Here is a 16,816-nt window from a genome sequence, read left to right on the forward strand (position 1 = left end):
ATATAAAGTAACAAGAAGTCTGTGCAGGACGCTCAAGTTAAAAAAAGCCAGCACCTCATTGATTGGCAAAGAAGACGCGAGGGGCTAAATGATCTACTCTTGCTTTTCATCTTGTGTTTGTATGGTGCCCACTATTGTCAAAGTCAAAGTGAATTTATTATCAAAGTACATATAATTCTCCACGTACAGCCCTGAGATTCATTTTCCTGTGGGCATACAGCAAATCTCCAGAATAGTAAGAATAAGGGGATATAACAGGATCAATGAACGATCAACCAGAGTGCAGAAGACAACAACTGTGCAAATTCAAATATAAGTAAGTTGCAATAAATAAAGAGAACATGAGGTAATGAGATAAAGAGTCCTTAAAGTGAAATCATTGGTTGTGGGAGACATCTCAATGATGGGCAGGTCAGTGTAGTTAGCCCCTTTCATTCAAGGCCTGTTGGTTGAGTGGTAGTAACTGTTCTTGAACCTTGTGGCGCAAATCTCTGACACTCTTCTACCTTCTACCTGATGGCGGCAGTGAGAAGAAACTGTGGCCTGTGTGGTGGGGACCTCTGATAATGGATGCTGCCTTCCTACAACAGCATTTCATCTTGATGTGCTTAATGCTTGGGAGGGCATTACCCATGATGTACTGAGCCGAACCCACTACCTTCTGTAGGGTTTTCCATTCAAAGACATTGGTGTTTCCATACCAGGCTGTGATGCAGCCAGTCAATATATTCTCCATTACACACCTAAAGAAATGCGTCAAAGTTTTAGGTGTCATGTCGAATCTCCGCAGACCCCAAGGATGTAGAGACACCGCCGTGCTTTCTTCACTATTGCATTACGTGTTTGGTCCAGGGCAGAACCTCTGAAATAGTAACTCCCAGGAATTTAAAGTTGCTAACCCTATCCACCTCTGATTCTCCGACAAGAACTGGCTCATGGACCTCTGGTTTCCATCTCCCTGGTCTAAAATCAGCTCCTTAAGCAACAGTCTGGTTGTTCTGCAATATTGAAGTTTGCTCCCACAATCTAAACACATGATGCTTTTTCCCGTAAATCACAATTTGATGTGAAGTAATGGCAAAAGAATCAAATGGATATGTTTTAGTGTGAAGAAGGATTGAGGGAACTGGGTGAATAGGTTTGTTCCTTTAGTAACTTTAAAATTTGACGGGCTGAAAGGCCCCTTTTTGTTTTGTAGCTACAAACTTGTTAGTATCTTGCAATTGCACAAGGAGACTTACTGAAGGACGAGCTTTAAAAGACATCTTGTAATCATATATATTTCTGGAAGGACTTCAGGTTTGGCTATTTGGAAACATGAAAATAAAATATACGTATTTTAATGAGTTGTTATGACAGAATGTCGGGAACATAAATTGTTAATAAAATATCATAGAAGCCAAATGTTTTTGTTTTTGTCCCTTAAAAACTATTTCCTTTTGCAATGCAATATTATATCGGGTGTTTTTTTTATACATAAAAGTGCCTTGTATGAAGGAAGATCGAAGTCACTTGCATCCATCCTCTCTAAGCACCTGATACCATTACTAAGTTTTCCTTTTGAGATAAAAATCTAACTTTAGGCTGCAGAATATGATGAAATATCTGGTATATTTATACTTTGCTTACTGTAACAACTTGACGTCGGTGTTTGGGCAATTTAGTGTAGGGTCAACGTTTTAACTCTTGCCAATTTTTCATAGTGCATGTGATAGATGACGTCATTTTCATAGTTTCTCTTGTAGGTCACACTGAATTAGTTTCAAAAATACTTGAGGTCAGCCACTACTTACAAATAATAATTAGAAATATTTATTTTAAAGCTCAGTCCTTAAAGAACAGCCAATCTCTGTTTACTTGGCAAGATCAGTGTAAACAGATTGTAACAAACGCTTCTTCAATTACTATTTGGAATTGGACAAAGTCCTTGCCAGGCCACGCAAGCAAAGTTATACCTTTAAAACCGCTTGGCCGAACAAGCCGCTTGATGTTGGCTCTTACATGTACGCGTGCGCGTTGGTGTTCGCCAGGCTACGCAGTTGGGAGCGGAGCGTGGCTGTTTGGGGTGTTCGCACCGAGTTTGTCGGAAAGTAGATATTTCCAGCTTGTCACGTTTCCATTTTCACAGTAACATACTTACTCGTGTGTGTGTGTGTGCGCCGCCGCCGCCAAATGTCAGGCATTATGATGAGAAAGCCTTTGCAAAGTGATGGACTGAACCGTTTTTCCTTATCATAAAGTTGTTATCATTCCTTGTGGTTGGATAGCCTGAAAACTTGAGGGGGTGGGTGGGGGACTTTAGTTTTAGCAAGAAGTGAAGGAAAGAAGACTGATTTATTGAGCGTGTCGCGCCTTATTTGAAGGAGTAGGTGGAAGGAGGGGCTGTCACTTTCGAGAAAGGGTCAAGGGAAAGGAGGAGCACCTCCGTGGTTGAGTGGAGCCGAGCGGGGACAGCCGGAGTTCGAGGCAGCCTGCGACATGGCGGCAGCGGCGGGAGCAGGAGGGGTCAGCACCCTGCCCACACTACCTGATACTGGCGGCAACCCCTTTCCCCCGGGATCATTCAAAGAACCCAAGAGACTCTATTGTAAGAACGGCGGCTATTTCCTGAGGATCTTGCCGGATGGCAGAGTTGATGGGACCCGCGAGAAGAATGATGGCAACAGTAAGTATGCAGAATCCATTAACATTGCTCTTGTAGAATCCTTGATACTGTTTATTGGTAGACCTGGGGATCCATTGTCACCTTGCCATGTTTTCGTAATTCAATCCTGTTTTGTTTCCAATTTTTATACTACATAACTATGTACGATAGTTTTCAGTGATTTAGTTGTCTTAATTCTGAATTTTAATTTGTTAATTATTGTCATACAGTGACGTGAAGAAATATCATAAAAATTTGTTTCAATTGTGAGGCTTCCGGTTTCCCAAATGGTTTCTTTGATATAGTACATCCCAAGAAGTTCATAAAATGTCGCTTGGCAAATAGGATGGTATATTGGGGGGGGGGGGATACAGTTTTAGACTTTCCTGGCTGCTGTTATGAAGTGTTAGAGAGGGAGACGACGTGTTTTTTTGGTCATATTACACAACTATCCTGTGGACTTTCTGTCCATCTTTAGCCAAATCTTTTCCAGTTTTTTTGTGGATAAGAGGTTCGTCCCTCTTCATCCGAAGAAAAAAAGTTAGTAAAAGTAGGTATGGAATTGCAAAACTACTTTGTGAATATTTAAATCTGTCATCGATGTTAGTTTACACTCCTATTAAACTTCTCTTTGCGAAATCTAATGCAAATTTAGAAAATGCCACTTCTTTAATTCCGCTGCTTTTTTGTCACGTCCTTTGAACGCGGTAAGTAATTTTCTTGCAGTACAATTCTTGGAGAATCAGACTTGCGCAACTAGGATGAATAAGAAAGAGTGTGGGGGGTCTCTTCGATTTGCACAAACTATCGTGCTTTCAATTTGTTAGAGTGGCGGTACAGATTGGTCGAACACGTTGATTGCTTAAATATTGAAATACTACGCAACACGTTAATAGTTACCATCTCCCTCACTTTTTTCCCCTATCCTATTTACTGCGGTCGCAATGAAGTAATTAGAATTTCCAGTTGGTAACTGGTTGTGGCTTTACAACGTTCGTGTCAGCCATGTAAAATGACACAATATAGGTATGCCTTGGTGCGCTGTAATGCACCGAAGTAACTTAGCAAGGCACTTTACCAAGGTTTTGTTCCCAGATTGAGGGAGGGTGATCCGAAGTTAATATTCAAATAGTTACTCTTGTTTTCAGCATTTTCCGGTCTCCTTTATTATAACAAGCTGTTCGCCCTTCTTTGAAATTGATTGCTTCCGTGGGTCGTGGAATGGTTACCCTTCACCTCTGTGATCTTACTGAAATAAGTTTGTATCATTTTTGTAGTGGTGGAGCAATGTTTTTTAACATTACGTAGAAAACATTCCCGAATGTTCATCTTTCTCCTATTTGTACCCCCATTATTATAGAACAGGAACTCAGAGTTGCATACAAAGATTAAGAGAAAAAATTTTTTTTTCTGAAGTGGCTGTAGCATGTATTATATTGTATTGGAAATCTCCAGATTTGGGAGCAGACTGAAGTTTTTTTAAAATGCAGATGGATTCTCTTTAAATCAGAATGTGTTTACTTTAATTTGGAAAATGTTCTGGTTAAATCGAATTTGTATATCATTTTTAATCACTACTGTAGTGCACAGCTATGATGGCATTTCAGGCCTCCTAGCAAACCTGACCCATGCTAAATCTGGTATTCTGGTTTTGTTTTGGATTAATACAGTACCTGGTAATAATCCTGCAGATGAATTTAGACAGACAAACCTATTGGAAGATTAATGAGATGTTTGAAATAAGAAATGTGCTTAAAATTTCCTCCGTTTTCTTTTAGAAGTTAATTATACAGGGAGGTTCAGTTGCTGGCATTTTGTCCTTGAATGCTAATGTATCATGAGTTGCATGCAGAAGGTTGAAAATATTTTGATGCTGTGAGAATATATGGGGCTTGATGGAAAGTAAGTTCTAAATGGCTGTAATTCTGTCAGCTTTGTCACATGAATTAATAAATTTGTGCCTTTTTAAATTCCTAAGCAATCTCCATACTAACAGGGTACTGCATTTCTGCTGGTTTTGGTTTGAAAGGGAATAAGCTTCACAACCTTCTGGACATATACGACAGCAACCACAAACCAAATAAGAAGCAATGTATTGACCACATTCAGGATGTGACTGCAGCTCCACTGGACCACATACAACGCTGTCAACCTCAGCCTGCTTCATTTGAATGATTGTTCCATTTCAACCAAATGTTTGCATCTAAGAATTTCTGAAGACTCTAATTTATGATCTACACCATTGATCTAGTGCAGCAGAATTTAATTAGGAGCCATCTTTTGGAAGTTAAGAGCAACACACACAAAGTGCTGGAGGAAATCAGCAGTTCAGGCAGCATCATTGGAAATTTTGAAGTTAATGAACAGGAAAGGGATGGTTCACTTAGAGTGGTATTCCTAAGCTGTGAAAGTCAAATAAATACTTCTACTTGAAGAGGTAGAATTACACTAATATGGAGGTGAAGCACTTGCAAAAAGCCGGTCTACATGTAATACACAGGAAGATTGCCTGTTATTTAATTCAATGAGCCTTGCTTTATTCTTCAGAATTGGGTTTAATATCACTGGCATATAAATTACAATACAAGAAGTTCAGGTATGACTCTCCACATGGCTTTAGACCACCTGGACAACACAAACACCTACGTCAGGATGCTGTTCATCGACTATAGCTCAGCATTTAATACCATCATTCCCACAATTGTGATTGAGTAATTGCAGAACCTGGGCCTCTGTACCTCCCTCTGCAATTGGATCCTTGACTTCCTAACTGGAAGACCCCAATCTGTGTGGATTGGTGATAACATATCCTCCTCGCTGACGACCAACACTGGCACACCCCAGGTGTGTGTGCTTATCCCATTGCTCTACTCTCTATATACCCATGACTGTGTGGCTCGGCATAGCTCAAATACCATCTATAAATTTGCTGACGATACAACAATTGTTGGTAGAATCTCAGGTGGATATGAGAGGGTGTACAGGCATGAGATATGCCAACTAGTGGAGTGGTGCCATAGCAACAACCTGGCACTCAACATCAGTAAGATGAAAGAACTGATTGTGAACTTCAGGAAGGGTGAGATGATGGAGCATATACCAATCCTCATAGAGGGAACAGAAGTGGAGAGAGTGAACATTTTCAAGTTCCTGGTTGTCAAGATCTCCGAGGATCTAACCTGGTCCTGACATATCGATGTAGTTATAAAGAAGGCAAGACAGTGGCTATACTTCATTAGGAGTTTGAAGAGATTTGGCATGTCAACAAATACACTCAAAAACTTATATAGATGTACCGTGGAGAGTGTTTGACAGGCTGCATTACTGTCTGTATGGATGGGCTACTACACAGGACCGAAAGAAGCTGCAGAAGGTTGTAAACCTAGTCAGCTCCATCTTGGGTACCAGCCTACAAAGTACCCAGGACATCTTCAGGGAGCGGTGTCTTAGAAAGGTAGTGTCCATTATTAAGGACCTCCAGCACCCAGGGCATGCCCTTTTCTCACTGTTACCATCAGGTAGGAGGTACAGAAGCCTGAAGGCACACACTCAGCGATTCAGGAACAGCTTCTTCCCCTCTGCCATCCAATTCCTAAATGGACATTGAACCCTTGGACACTACCTCACTTTTTTAATATACACTATTTCTGTTTTTTGCACTTTTTAAAATCTATTCAGTATATGTATACTGTAATTGATTTACTTGTATATTTAAAAAAATTTTTTTTTCTCGTATATTATGTATTGCATTGAGCTGCTGCTGCTAAGATAACAAATTTCACATCACATGCCGGTGATAATAAATCTGATTTTGAGTGTAAAAACAATTCCATTTGATGTTAGAGATGGAATTGGATGCACATCAGCTTTGGCAGGGTTTGCAGGCCATTACCTCTTATAAGATGAAACTTAACGTCATCAATGGCCATGGAGCTTCACTCCCAGATGAGCTCAACGCCTTTTCTGCATGTTTGACAAAAGGGAAAATAAAACTAGACTTGTGTGAATCCCTGATGCATCTGTTGACCCTGTAATCTCCGTCTCAGTGGCCAACATCAGAAAATCCAGAGTCAGTGATTCCTTGCAGGGCGTCAGGCCCTGATGGTGTATCTGGTAGGGCACTGAAAACCTGTGCCGACCAACTGCCGGTAGTGATCAGGGACATCTATCTCTGCCTACTGTAGTCAGAGGTTCCCAGCTGCTCCAAAAGGGCAACAATCATACCAGTGCCCAAGAAAAGGAGGGTGAACAGCCTTGATAACTGTCACTCAAGGGCACTCACGTCTACTGTGATGAAGTTGGTCATAGCCAGAACCAACTCCTGCCTAAAGCAAGCACCTGGATGTGCTGCAATTTGCCTATGGCTAGAGTAGGTCTAGAGCAGATGCAATCTCACTGGCTTACCACTTGACCTTGGATCACCTGGACAATAACAATACCAATACCAGGCTGCTGTTTATTGCAGCTCCTGTTCAGCACTGTCATACCCTCAGTACTAATCGACAAGCTCCAAAACTTGGCCTTTGTATCTCCCTCTGCAATGGGATCCTTAACTTCCTCACAGGGAGACCACAGTCAGTATGGATCAGAAATAATATCTCCTTCTTGGTTGCCTCAAGGATGTGTGCTCAGCCCACTGCTGTACTCTCTTTACACCCACGACTCCGTGGCTAGGCACAACTCAAGTGCAATCTATAAATTTGCTAGGGACAACTATTATTGGCAGAATTTCAAATGGTGACAAAGAGGTGCCCAGGAATGAGATGGATCCTCTGGTTGAGTGGTACCACAACAACAACCAAGTGCTTGCTTTAGGCAGGAGTTGGTTCTGGCCATGACCAAATTCATCACAGTAGATGCAAGTGCCATTGGGTGACAGTCATTGAGGCAGCTCACCCTCCTTTTCTTGGGCACTGGTATGATTGTTGCTCTTTTGGAGCAGCTGGGAACCTTTGACTGCAGCAGGCAGAGATTGCAGATGTCCCTGATCACCACCGGCTGTTGGTTGGCACAGGTTTTCAGTGCCCTACTGGATACACCACCAGGGCCTGACTCTTTGCGAGGAATCACTGACGCTGGATGTTCTGATGTCGGCCTCTGAGACGGGGAGTACAAGGTCACCAGATGCTGCAGGGATTCACACAAGTCTAGTTTTATTTTCCCTTTCATCAAACATGCAGAAAAGGCATTGAGCTGATCTGGGAGTGAAGCTTCATAGTCATTCATGATAATAGGTTTCAACTTGTAGGAAGTAATGGTCCACAAACCCTGCCAGTGCTGGTGTGCATCCAATTCCATCTCTAGCTTCAATCGGAATTGTTCTTCACTATTAAAATAGCCTTCTGTAGGTCATACCTGAGCTTCTTGTATAGTTCTGGATTACCGGTCTTGAATGGCACAGATCCAGCCCTCAGCAGACTCTCCTGAATCTCCTGGTTCATCCACTGCTTTTGGTCTGGGTACACCCAGTATATTTTCAAAGGCACACACTCATCTACAGAGGTCTTGATAAAGTCAGTGACAACTGTGGTTTATCCATTCGGATTTGAAGATAAATCCCTGAATATTGTCCAGTTCACCAACTCAACCAGTCCTGCAGGCACTCCTCTTCCTCCTTTGACTATAACATCTTGGTCCTCTCCACTGGTGCAGCGGTGATCCTTGCTGCCAACTGTCTGAGTCTTAACCATTTATTGGCATGTATAATCAAATCTATCCCTTTCCTTGTCATTAACTTCAAAACGATAGCTCCTAACTAAATTTTGTTGGGCTAAATCAACGGTGTAGATGCATAAATTGGTGTCTTCAGGAATTCTTAGATACAAGCATCTGGTTTCAGTTAGTCATTTAAAAAAAAAAAAAAAAGATATATAAAGGACTTGAGCATGTTCGGTTTGTCATGAAGATAGAATTGAGGGCAGTAGCATCAAGGACAGAAAAGTGGCTCAGTGGGTGCGAACATAATAATAGATTATTTTATTTGGACTGGAGGCAAGAGTAGTAATATTCCCCAGGTTGTACTAGCACCACTGGTTTGTTAATGTGTGTCTAAGGCTTGGATGTACAGGGAGCAATTTCCCTATTACAGACACATAGAAATTGAAATGGAAATGTGGTAGGTTTTGGTTAATTGGAACCAGTGCATTATACGCCAATTAAGTGGCTGCCCAAATTAGCGCAGGTTTCAAAGTAATAGTTGAAAGGCATAAGGGCAAACTACCATTTAGTTGAGTAACTAATTGTGCATTTAAATGAAATGCAGAACAAATGAGAACACTACCGATATACTACAGTACTATAAAACTGTATTGGTTCTTAATAGTTATCAATGGAAGAATTAATTGGAAGATTCTTTTGATTAACTGTAATTGAACAAAATCTATATGGGCACCTACTCCAGATTATTCAGGAAGGTAATGAAGGTAGGCCATAAAGTCAAAATAAAAAAAAAAAATTCAAAAATCACTGCTTTTTGAATTGGTGTCCATTGACCCAAATGGATAATACAAACACAACTGACGCTATTTTAAAAACTGTTCGCTCCCTCATGTCTAATTGCCATTTCTGGTATCTCCAGTCCTGAATGCTTGAAACCATAGTGAGCAAAACAGTTCTGAATTATCTTGCTGCTTATTTCTATCCAAGTATCAGTGAAAACAATACTGCTTTTTGAACACAAACATAGAATTATTTAAAAAGTGTTTGCTGTAAGCATGGTGTCGAGTCTAACAGCCACGCAAGTGCACATGACTAATGCTAGTTAGAAACTGTTCAGCAACAGCTAACTTCCCAAATATTGAAGGGAACCCCAGCTATTTTCTTAGTTTTTGGTCTTTAATTATTGTCCCAAATAAGGGGTTGCCCCGATTAACCAAATCCACTGTATGTTCATTCACCATTTCTACCCTTATTCTACAGTATCACTCCATTCTTAAAAAGTGTCCATATACAGTATATCCACACCTTTTTCCTATCAATTTGAAATATATTCCTTGCAAAGGGACATGACTAGATTAAATGGTTGGGAGGAAAAATCTGGGAATTCAGGTGATAAATTTGGGATATGTAATTACCTCACTTGAATGTGTCTCATCGCCTGAAAGCCAGCATTACCCAATCTAACACTTAATTAGCTGAAACTCATTTCTGCCTTTCAAAAAATACAGTGAACTCAATTGTGTTTTAAAGACTAAAAGGTGTTTCTTCATTCTGGTATCAGGTTGGCAATATAAAATAGGGGACCTGACCTCCTTCAAAAACACTTAACTTTCCTTAAGTCCTTTTGCAATTATCACATTATATCATTGCATCCCCCATAAATTAGCCTTCTGCTTCAATATATTGTTGCCCGTGATCTGACATCCTCCTGACCGATTTTATCCACATAACTCAAAAGATAACAAAAACAATTGTAATTATTGAATAAAATTAGTTTCAGTAGAAGTACTTCAGTTGGAGGGAGGGTGCGGGTGGCTAAGAATATCTGTATCAACAACAGAAGAGTCAAAGTAGCAGAATCACAATTTAAAAAGAACTTGAAGAACTTGGTTCAAGCAGCATCTGTGAAAGAGCTGGTTGTCGTTATGGAGCGGACAGTAGTTGTTCTTGATAACATGTCTATGTTCTGAGGCTTGTGTCAAATGTTGTTAATAGACTCGTTCAGTTTTAGACCTTGCAAAGAAGGATAGATGGTGACTGGAGAATGCAATGTATTGTGGAACAAAGTAGTAACTTTGATCTTCCAAGTAAATTTTGGCAGATTTCTACTTTTTTCAGATACCAACCCAACTGGTTTTATCCTTTCAAGACTGGTGGTGAGGTAAAGCTGGAAGTTACCAGAGTTGAAGTGAGATGTTGGTGTTACTAAAGGGCAGTGGGTAACTGAGAAATGGGTGAAACTTTGGAGCTCCTGGCTACGATAAAGAAAGGTACTGAAAGTGATATTCTGGTTATGGCCAGATTGATTAAAAATTAAGCCAAGTCAAAACATTCCCATCTAGTTGGAATGCAGAGAAAACATTCGAGGCTGGTATGTTCACTCAGATCAAAGGTTCCAGACTCATTGAGATGGATAAGGAGGGATAAGTTAACTCTGTCATACTGATATGGGAAATCATTAATGCCTCTGAGACCAGTTCTGAAGTTGTAGTAGGGATGACACCGGAATGATTGTTTAGGAAATTTGGCTTTTCATCTAGGGAGCTGGAAAATATTGGAACAGAAAAGGGAGACTATGAATATGGTTCAATTTGTAAGGACAGAAACTGAGATTTATTTTGGTGAAAGTGGCAATGGAATAGTTAATGGTAAAGTGAGAATATTACTCAAGAGAATGTAAAAGTTAAGAAATAAATCAATATGACTGGGTAACAAAGAAACCAGAATTAGATATTGGGTAGTTAGGAATTTGACAATAGGATTAGAATCATAGAACACAACAGCACAGAAACAGACCCTTTAGCCCATCTTATTCATGCTGAACCATTAATCTGCCTAGAGCCATCGACCTGCACTTGGACTATAGTGCTCCATTCCGTTCTCATCCATGTACCCATCCAAATTTCTCATAAGTGTTGAAATTGACCCTGCATCTGCCATGTGCTGATAGTTTGTTCCACACTCTCACCACCCTGAGTGAAGAGGTTCCCCTTAAACATTTACCTTTTACCCTTAACCCATGGCCTCTAGTAGGCTGTGCCCTGTATGGTCCTCCCAAAATGCCCTGTATGGTCCTCCCAAAATGCAACACCTCACACTTGTCTGCATCAAATTCCATCTATCAGTTTCAGCCCATTTTTCCAGCTGGTCGAGATCCCACTGCAATCTTTGAATATAGTGTTCGCTGTCCACTACACCAATCTTGGTGCTAACCACAAATTTGCTGATCTGGTTTACCATGTTATCATCCAGGTCATTGATATAGATGACAAACAATGGACCCAGCACTGATCCCTGTGTCATGCCACTAGTCAGTGGCCTCCAGTCAGAGGCAACTATCTACAACTATTGTCTGGTGTCTTCCATGAAGCCAATGTCTAATCCAATTTACCACCTTACGACCCGTCTTAAATACCCAGTGACTGACAACCTCCCATCTGGAACCTTGTTAAAGCCCTTGCTAAAGTCCATGTAGACAACATCCACTGCCTTGCCTTCCTGGTAACTTCCTCAAAAAACTCCAGGATTTGATTAGACATGACTTGCCACGCACAAATCCATGTTGACTATCCCTAATCAGTCCCTGTCTATCCAAATACTCATATCTGGTCTCTTACAATACCCTCGAATAACTTTCTCTTTGCTGGTGTCAGGCTCAATGGCCTACAATTTCTTGGCTTATTCTTAGTGCCTTTCTTAAACAATGGAACAATATTAGCTATCCACACATCCTCTAGCACCTCACTTGTGGCTAAGGATGTTTTAAATATCCCTGTTAGGGCCCTTGCAATTTCTGCACTAGCCTGCTACAGGGTCCGAGGGAACACCTTGTCAGATCCTGGAGATTTATCCACCCTAATTTGACTCAAGACAGCAAACACCACCTCTGTAATCCATATAGGGTCCAAAACTTCGTGGCTGCATTTCCTCACGTCTGTACACTTTGGGTCCATCTCAGGAGGAAATACAGATGCAAGAAATCCATTAAGGATCCTCCCCCATCCCTTCTGGCACACACATAGATTACCACTCTGCTCTTCCAGAGGACCAATTCTGTCCCTTGCTATCCTGTTGCTCTAATTTATCTGTAGAAACCTTTAAGATTATCCTTCATGTCTGCTAGAGCAAACGTGTCATCTTTTAGCTCCTCTGATTTCCTTCTCTACAGCTCTCTTGCATTTCTTATGGTCCTCAAATATCATTTGTTCCTGCCTGTCTGTGGCTGCTGTGCACTTCCTTTTTGTTCTTGAACAGGGCTTCAATATCTCTTGAAAATCAAGGTTCCCTAAACCTGTTATCTTTACCGTTTATTCTGACAGGAACGTACACACTCTGTACTCTCAAAATCTCACTTTTGAAGGCCTCCCACTTATCAAGTATATCTTTGCCAGAAAGCAACCTATTCCAATCCATAATTGCCAAATCCTTTCTGATACCATCAAAATTGGCCTTTCTTCAGTTTAGAATTTCAACCCGAGGACCAGACTTATCCTTTTCCATAATAACCTTGAAACTAATGGCATTATGATCACCAGATGCAAAGTGTTCCCCTGCACAAACTTCTGTTGCCTGCCCTACCTCATTCCCTAAGAGGAGATCTAGTATCACAGTCTCTCTAGTAGTGACTTCCATGTACCGATTAAGGAAACTTTCTGAACACATTTGCCAAACTCTTTCCCATCTAGTCCTTTGACACTGTGGTAGGCCCTGTCAATATGTGACATTTAAAATTATGTACTATCACAGCATTACGTTTCTTGTCTGTGAGCTCTCTACAAGTTTGCTCCTCTAAATTCTGTGAACTGTTGTGTGGTCTATAATATAATCCTATTAATGTGGTCATACCTTTCTTATTACTCAGTTCCACCCATATAATCTCAGTAGATGAGCTCACCCATCTCTGCTATATGAGCCCTGCCCTGACATTTTTCCTGACTAGTATTAACACCCCACCACTTTTAATCCCTTCAGCTCTATCACATCTAAAACAAAGGAACCCTGGAACACCTGAGCTGCCAGTCCTGCCCCTCCTGCAACCAAGTCTCAGTAATGGCTACGTTGTCATAATTCCACATGCTGATCTATGCCCTGAGCTCCTCAGCCTTTCCTACAATTCCCCTTGCATTGAAATATATGCAGCTCAGAACATTAGTCCTACCATGCTCAACGTTTTGATTCCTGACCTTGTAGGCTTAGCAACATCTTTCTCCATAATCAGTCACTATCTGTTCTGGCATTCTAGTTACCATCTCTCTGAACCTCTAATTTAAACCCTCCCCCATGCAGCACAAGCAAATCTTTCTGCTAGAGTATTAGTCCCCCTCCAATTCAGGTGCCTGTTTCTTCTGTACAGGTCCCACCTTCCTTGGAACAGAGTCCAGTGATCCAAAATTCTGAAGCCCTCCCTCCAGCACCAACTCATTAGTCACATACTAAACTGCATGACCTTCCTATTTCTGGCGGCACTAACACGTTGCACGAGTAACAATCCTGAGATCACAAACTTGGAGGTTTTGTCCTTTAACTTAGCACCTAACTCCTGGAACTCGCTTTGCAGGACATCGTCACCCATCCTACCCATGTCATTGGTACCGAAGTGGGCTAGACCTCTGGCTGCTCACCCTCCCACTGAAGAATGCTGTGGACTCTATCTGAGATGTCACAGACCCTGGCACCCAGAGGCAACAATCCAACGGAGAATATTGTTCTCATCTCCAGATCCTCTTGTCTGTTCCCCTAACCAATGAATCCCCCTATCACTACAGCTCACCTTTTCTCCCCCTTCTGAGCCACAGAGCCAAACTCGGTGCCAGAGATCTGCTCACTGTTGCTTCTTCCCTGATAGATTTCACCCCCCCCCCCCCCGCCACCATACAAACTATCCAAAGTGGTACACTTATTATTGACGGAAACAACCTCGAAGGTACACTGCACTGGCTGACTATTCCCTTTCCCTCTTCTGAGTCACACAGACCTACCTCCTGCAACTTGGGGGTGACTACTTCCCTGTAGCTTCTAAGTATCACCTTCTCATTCCTCCTTATGACCCAAAGGTCATTGAGCTGTAGTTCCTTAAAATAGTCTCTAAGTAGCTGCAACTTGGTTCACTTTGTGCAGATGTAGTTATCAGGGAGGCTGGAAGTCTCCTAAAGATCCCACATCTCACACAAAGAACATACTACTAACTCTGGACCTATTCTCAATGCACTAGGTATGTACTAACTGGAAAACAAAAACTTAGAGCCTTCGTCTGTGTTTGCCCAATCCTTTTGAGCCAATACTGAACCACTCTAACACTGCCCCACTCCAACAATAGATGCTCCACTTGCATCTCCCTCTTTTTATAGGCTCATATAAAACTCATGTGGGCACGTGGCCAAGTGGTTAAGGCATTGGACTAGCGACCTGAAGGTCATGAGTTCGAGCCCCAGCTAAGGGAACGTGTTGTGTCCTTGAGCAAGGCACTTAATCACACATTGCTCTGCGACGACACTGGTGCCAAGCTGTGTGGGTCCTAATGCCCTTCCCTTGGACAACATTGGTGTCGTGGAGAGGGGAGACTTGCGGCATGGGCAACTGGTGGTCTTCCATACAACCTTGCCCTGGCCTGCACCCTGAAGACTTTCCAGGCACAGATCCATGGTCTCGCAAGACTAACGGATGCCTTGATAAAACTCATTCTTGACGAGACTTGCAATTTTCGAATGCCTCCTGCCCTGTAAGATGTTGCTGTCTTACTTGCTATTTCAAGCAGTGATTCGGTCTTGATGAGAATTGCAATTTTCAAACTGCATTGAGCGAGTAGGCAATGGGTCCAGGAGTTCAGCGCACAAAAGGGAAAGAAGACATTAAGTTAAAAAAAAAATTGAAACCTGAGTTGATGCAGTAGTAAAGCTTATTCAGCCATTGCTATTTATGGTTCTTATCTCTCATTCTTTTATGGGAGGTGTGGGCTTTGTTGGAAAGGTCTAGATTATTGTTCATCTCACTTTGCCCAAGAGAGGATGATAGTAAACTGCTGCCTTGAACCATGGTATTTCTACAGTACTTATTGATGGGGAATTACCAGATTTGGTCCGAGCAACAGTGAAATGTTTTCAAATCAGGATGGCATACAACTGGGAGGGGATCCTGAAGCTGGTGTTGGCATATATGTTGCCAATGTCTTAGCTGGAGGTAATGGCAGAGTCTGGGAGGTGATAAGTGGATACAACAAAGGACTGCAGATGGTGGAATCTGATAAGTGATAGTGAGGTTAAGGGGTAGATAGGAACAGTAGAGGAAGGGGAAAAAGAAATCTAGTGGGTTGAGTGTGGATGATGGGTGATTAAAACCAGGTGTGGGTGAGGAAGTTATCTGGGTAACCAGTGGCTGGAAGTGTGGTTGGGGTTGTGTGTGTGTATGAGGACCTGAGGAGTCAGAAGGAGAGAAAGGAACAGAGGCTGTGCAGGTTATTTTTAGAGAATTTAATGTTAATACTGTTAAGCAGAATATGAAGTGCTATTCTTTTAGTTTGTGTTTGGCCTTGCCCTGACACAGGAGGTGGCTGATGTCATACAGGCTAGTGTGGGAGTGGGGAGTGGAGTTAAAACGTCTTGGAACTATGAGCTCAGGATGACCAGTATTGACAGAGAGCAGGTTTCAGAAACAGTCCAAGTCGATTTGTGGATGAGGTGCAAGTTAGTAAAATTGTCAAGTTGATTATTGGTTTAGAAGGCACCACCAATGCAGTTGTCAGTGTATCAGAGAAGGAGCTGAGGGGTGGTGCCAGAGTGGTTTGGAACAATAAATGTATAACTGAGAAAGAAAGCTTTGGGCAACCTAGACAGAAGAATCTGCATTTAGTTATGGTATCTTGTACAGTGTCCCAGTATGATTTAAAAAGCATCAAAGATATTGAGTTAATTGAACTACATAAAAATAAGAAATTTATAAATTGCTATAAGACATAAATAAGTAGTAGATTGCCACAGATCTTTGTAAACTTGTTTCAGAAAATAATGGCCTCAAGTATGGTGGAATAGGACGCTGGAAGACCTTTCAAAAATTGCATTCTCAAGTCTGGGAAGGATATGAACTCCACATGTCACAATCTATAAACTTTAGTTAAAATCATTTGGATGAAAAATGATGTACTGTACATGTGTATAATGTGTACAATGACCTGGGAGGCTCCCGACCATTGATTCCATTGTCACCACTCTGATTCCAACAACCCGGATGCCGTCGGACCACAAATTATGTGGCCTCTATCTCTGACTCCAGCCCCAGCCTCAAACTCGGCTGCCCTCACCTCCAGGCCAAGATCTTTCTCGCTTCCACTGGGCCCCTGGGCTCCCCTTCCACCTCAACTATTCCTCAACCTCCGGTTTCATAGGCTCCCCTGTCACCTCTAGGTCTTCTGGCCCTCCATCTTCCTCCCCTCCTACCTTCCCAGAACACCCCAACCTTCCCCCCTCCTTTGACACCACTAACTCTCTTTCTCCCCCCCCCCATCCCAGCTCGAATCCCTGC

The 16,816-nt window shown here is 41.9% G+C and overlaps 1 protein-coding gene across 5 annotated transcripts in view; it reads left to right on the forward strand.

Moving 5' to 3' along the window:
* The first annotated feature begins 1,909 nt into the window (after positions 1 to 1,909).
* Positions 1,910 to 16,816, forward strand: part of fgf2 (fibroblast growth factor 2) — a 178,228-nt gene continuing 163,321 nt past the window's right edge. Inside the window, exon 1 of one of the 5 annotated variants that reach the window (XM_072256127.1) lies at positions 1,910 to 2,665. In XM_072256127.1, coding sequence (XP_072112228.1) covers positions 2,479 to 2,665 — 187 coding nt within the window. In that variant the 5' untranslated portion in view covers positions 1,910 to 2,478. The remainder of the gene's footprint in view (positions 2,666 to 16,816) is intronic. The other 4 variants (XM_072256129.1, XM_072256131.1, XM_072256130.1 and 1 more) reach the window with 4 other exon arrangements.

This window comes from Mobula birostris, chromosome 4, assembly GCF_030028105.1.
Source record: "Mobula birostris isolate sMobBir1 chromosome 4, sMobBir1.hap1, whole genome shotgun sequence".
Taxonomy (NCBI): domain Eukaryota; kingdom Metazoa; phylum Chordata; class Chondrichthyes; order Myliobatiformes; family Myliobatidae; genus Mobula; species Mobula birostris.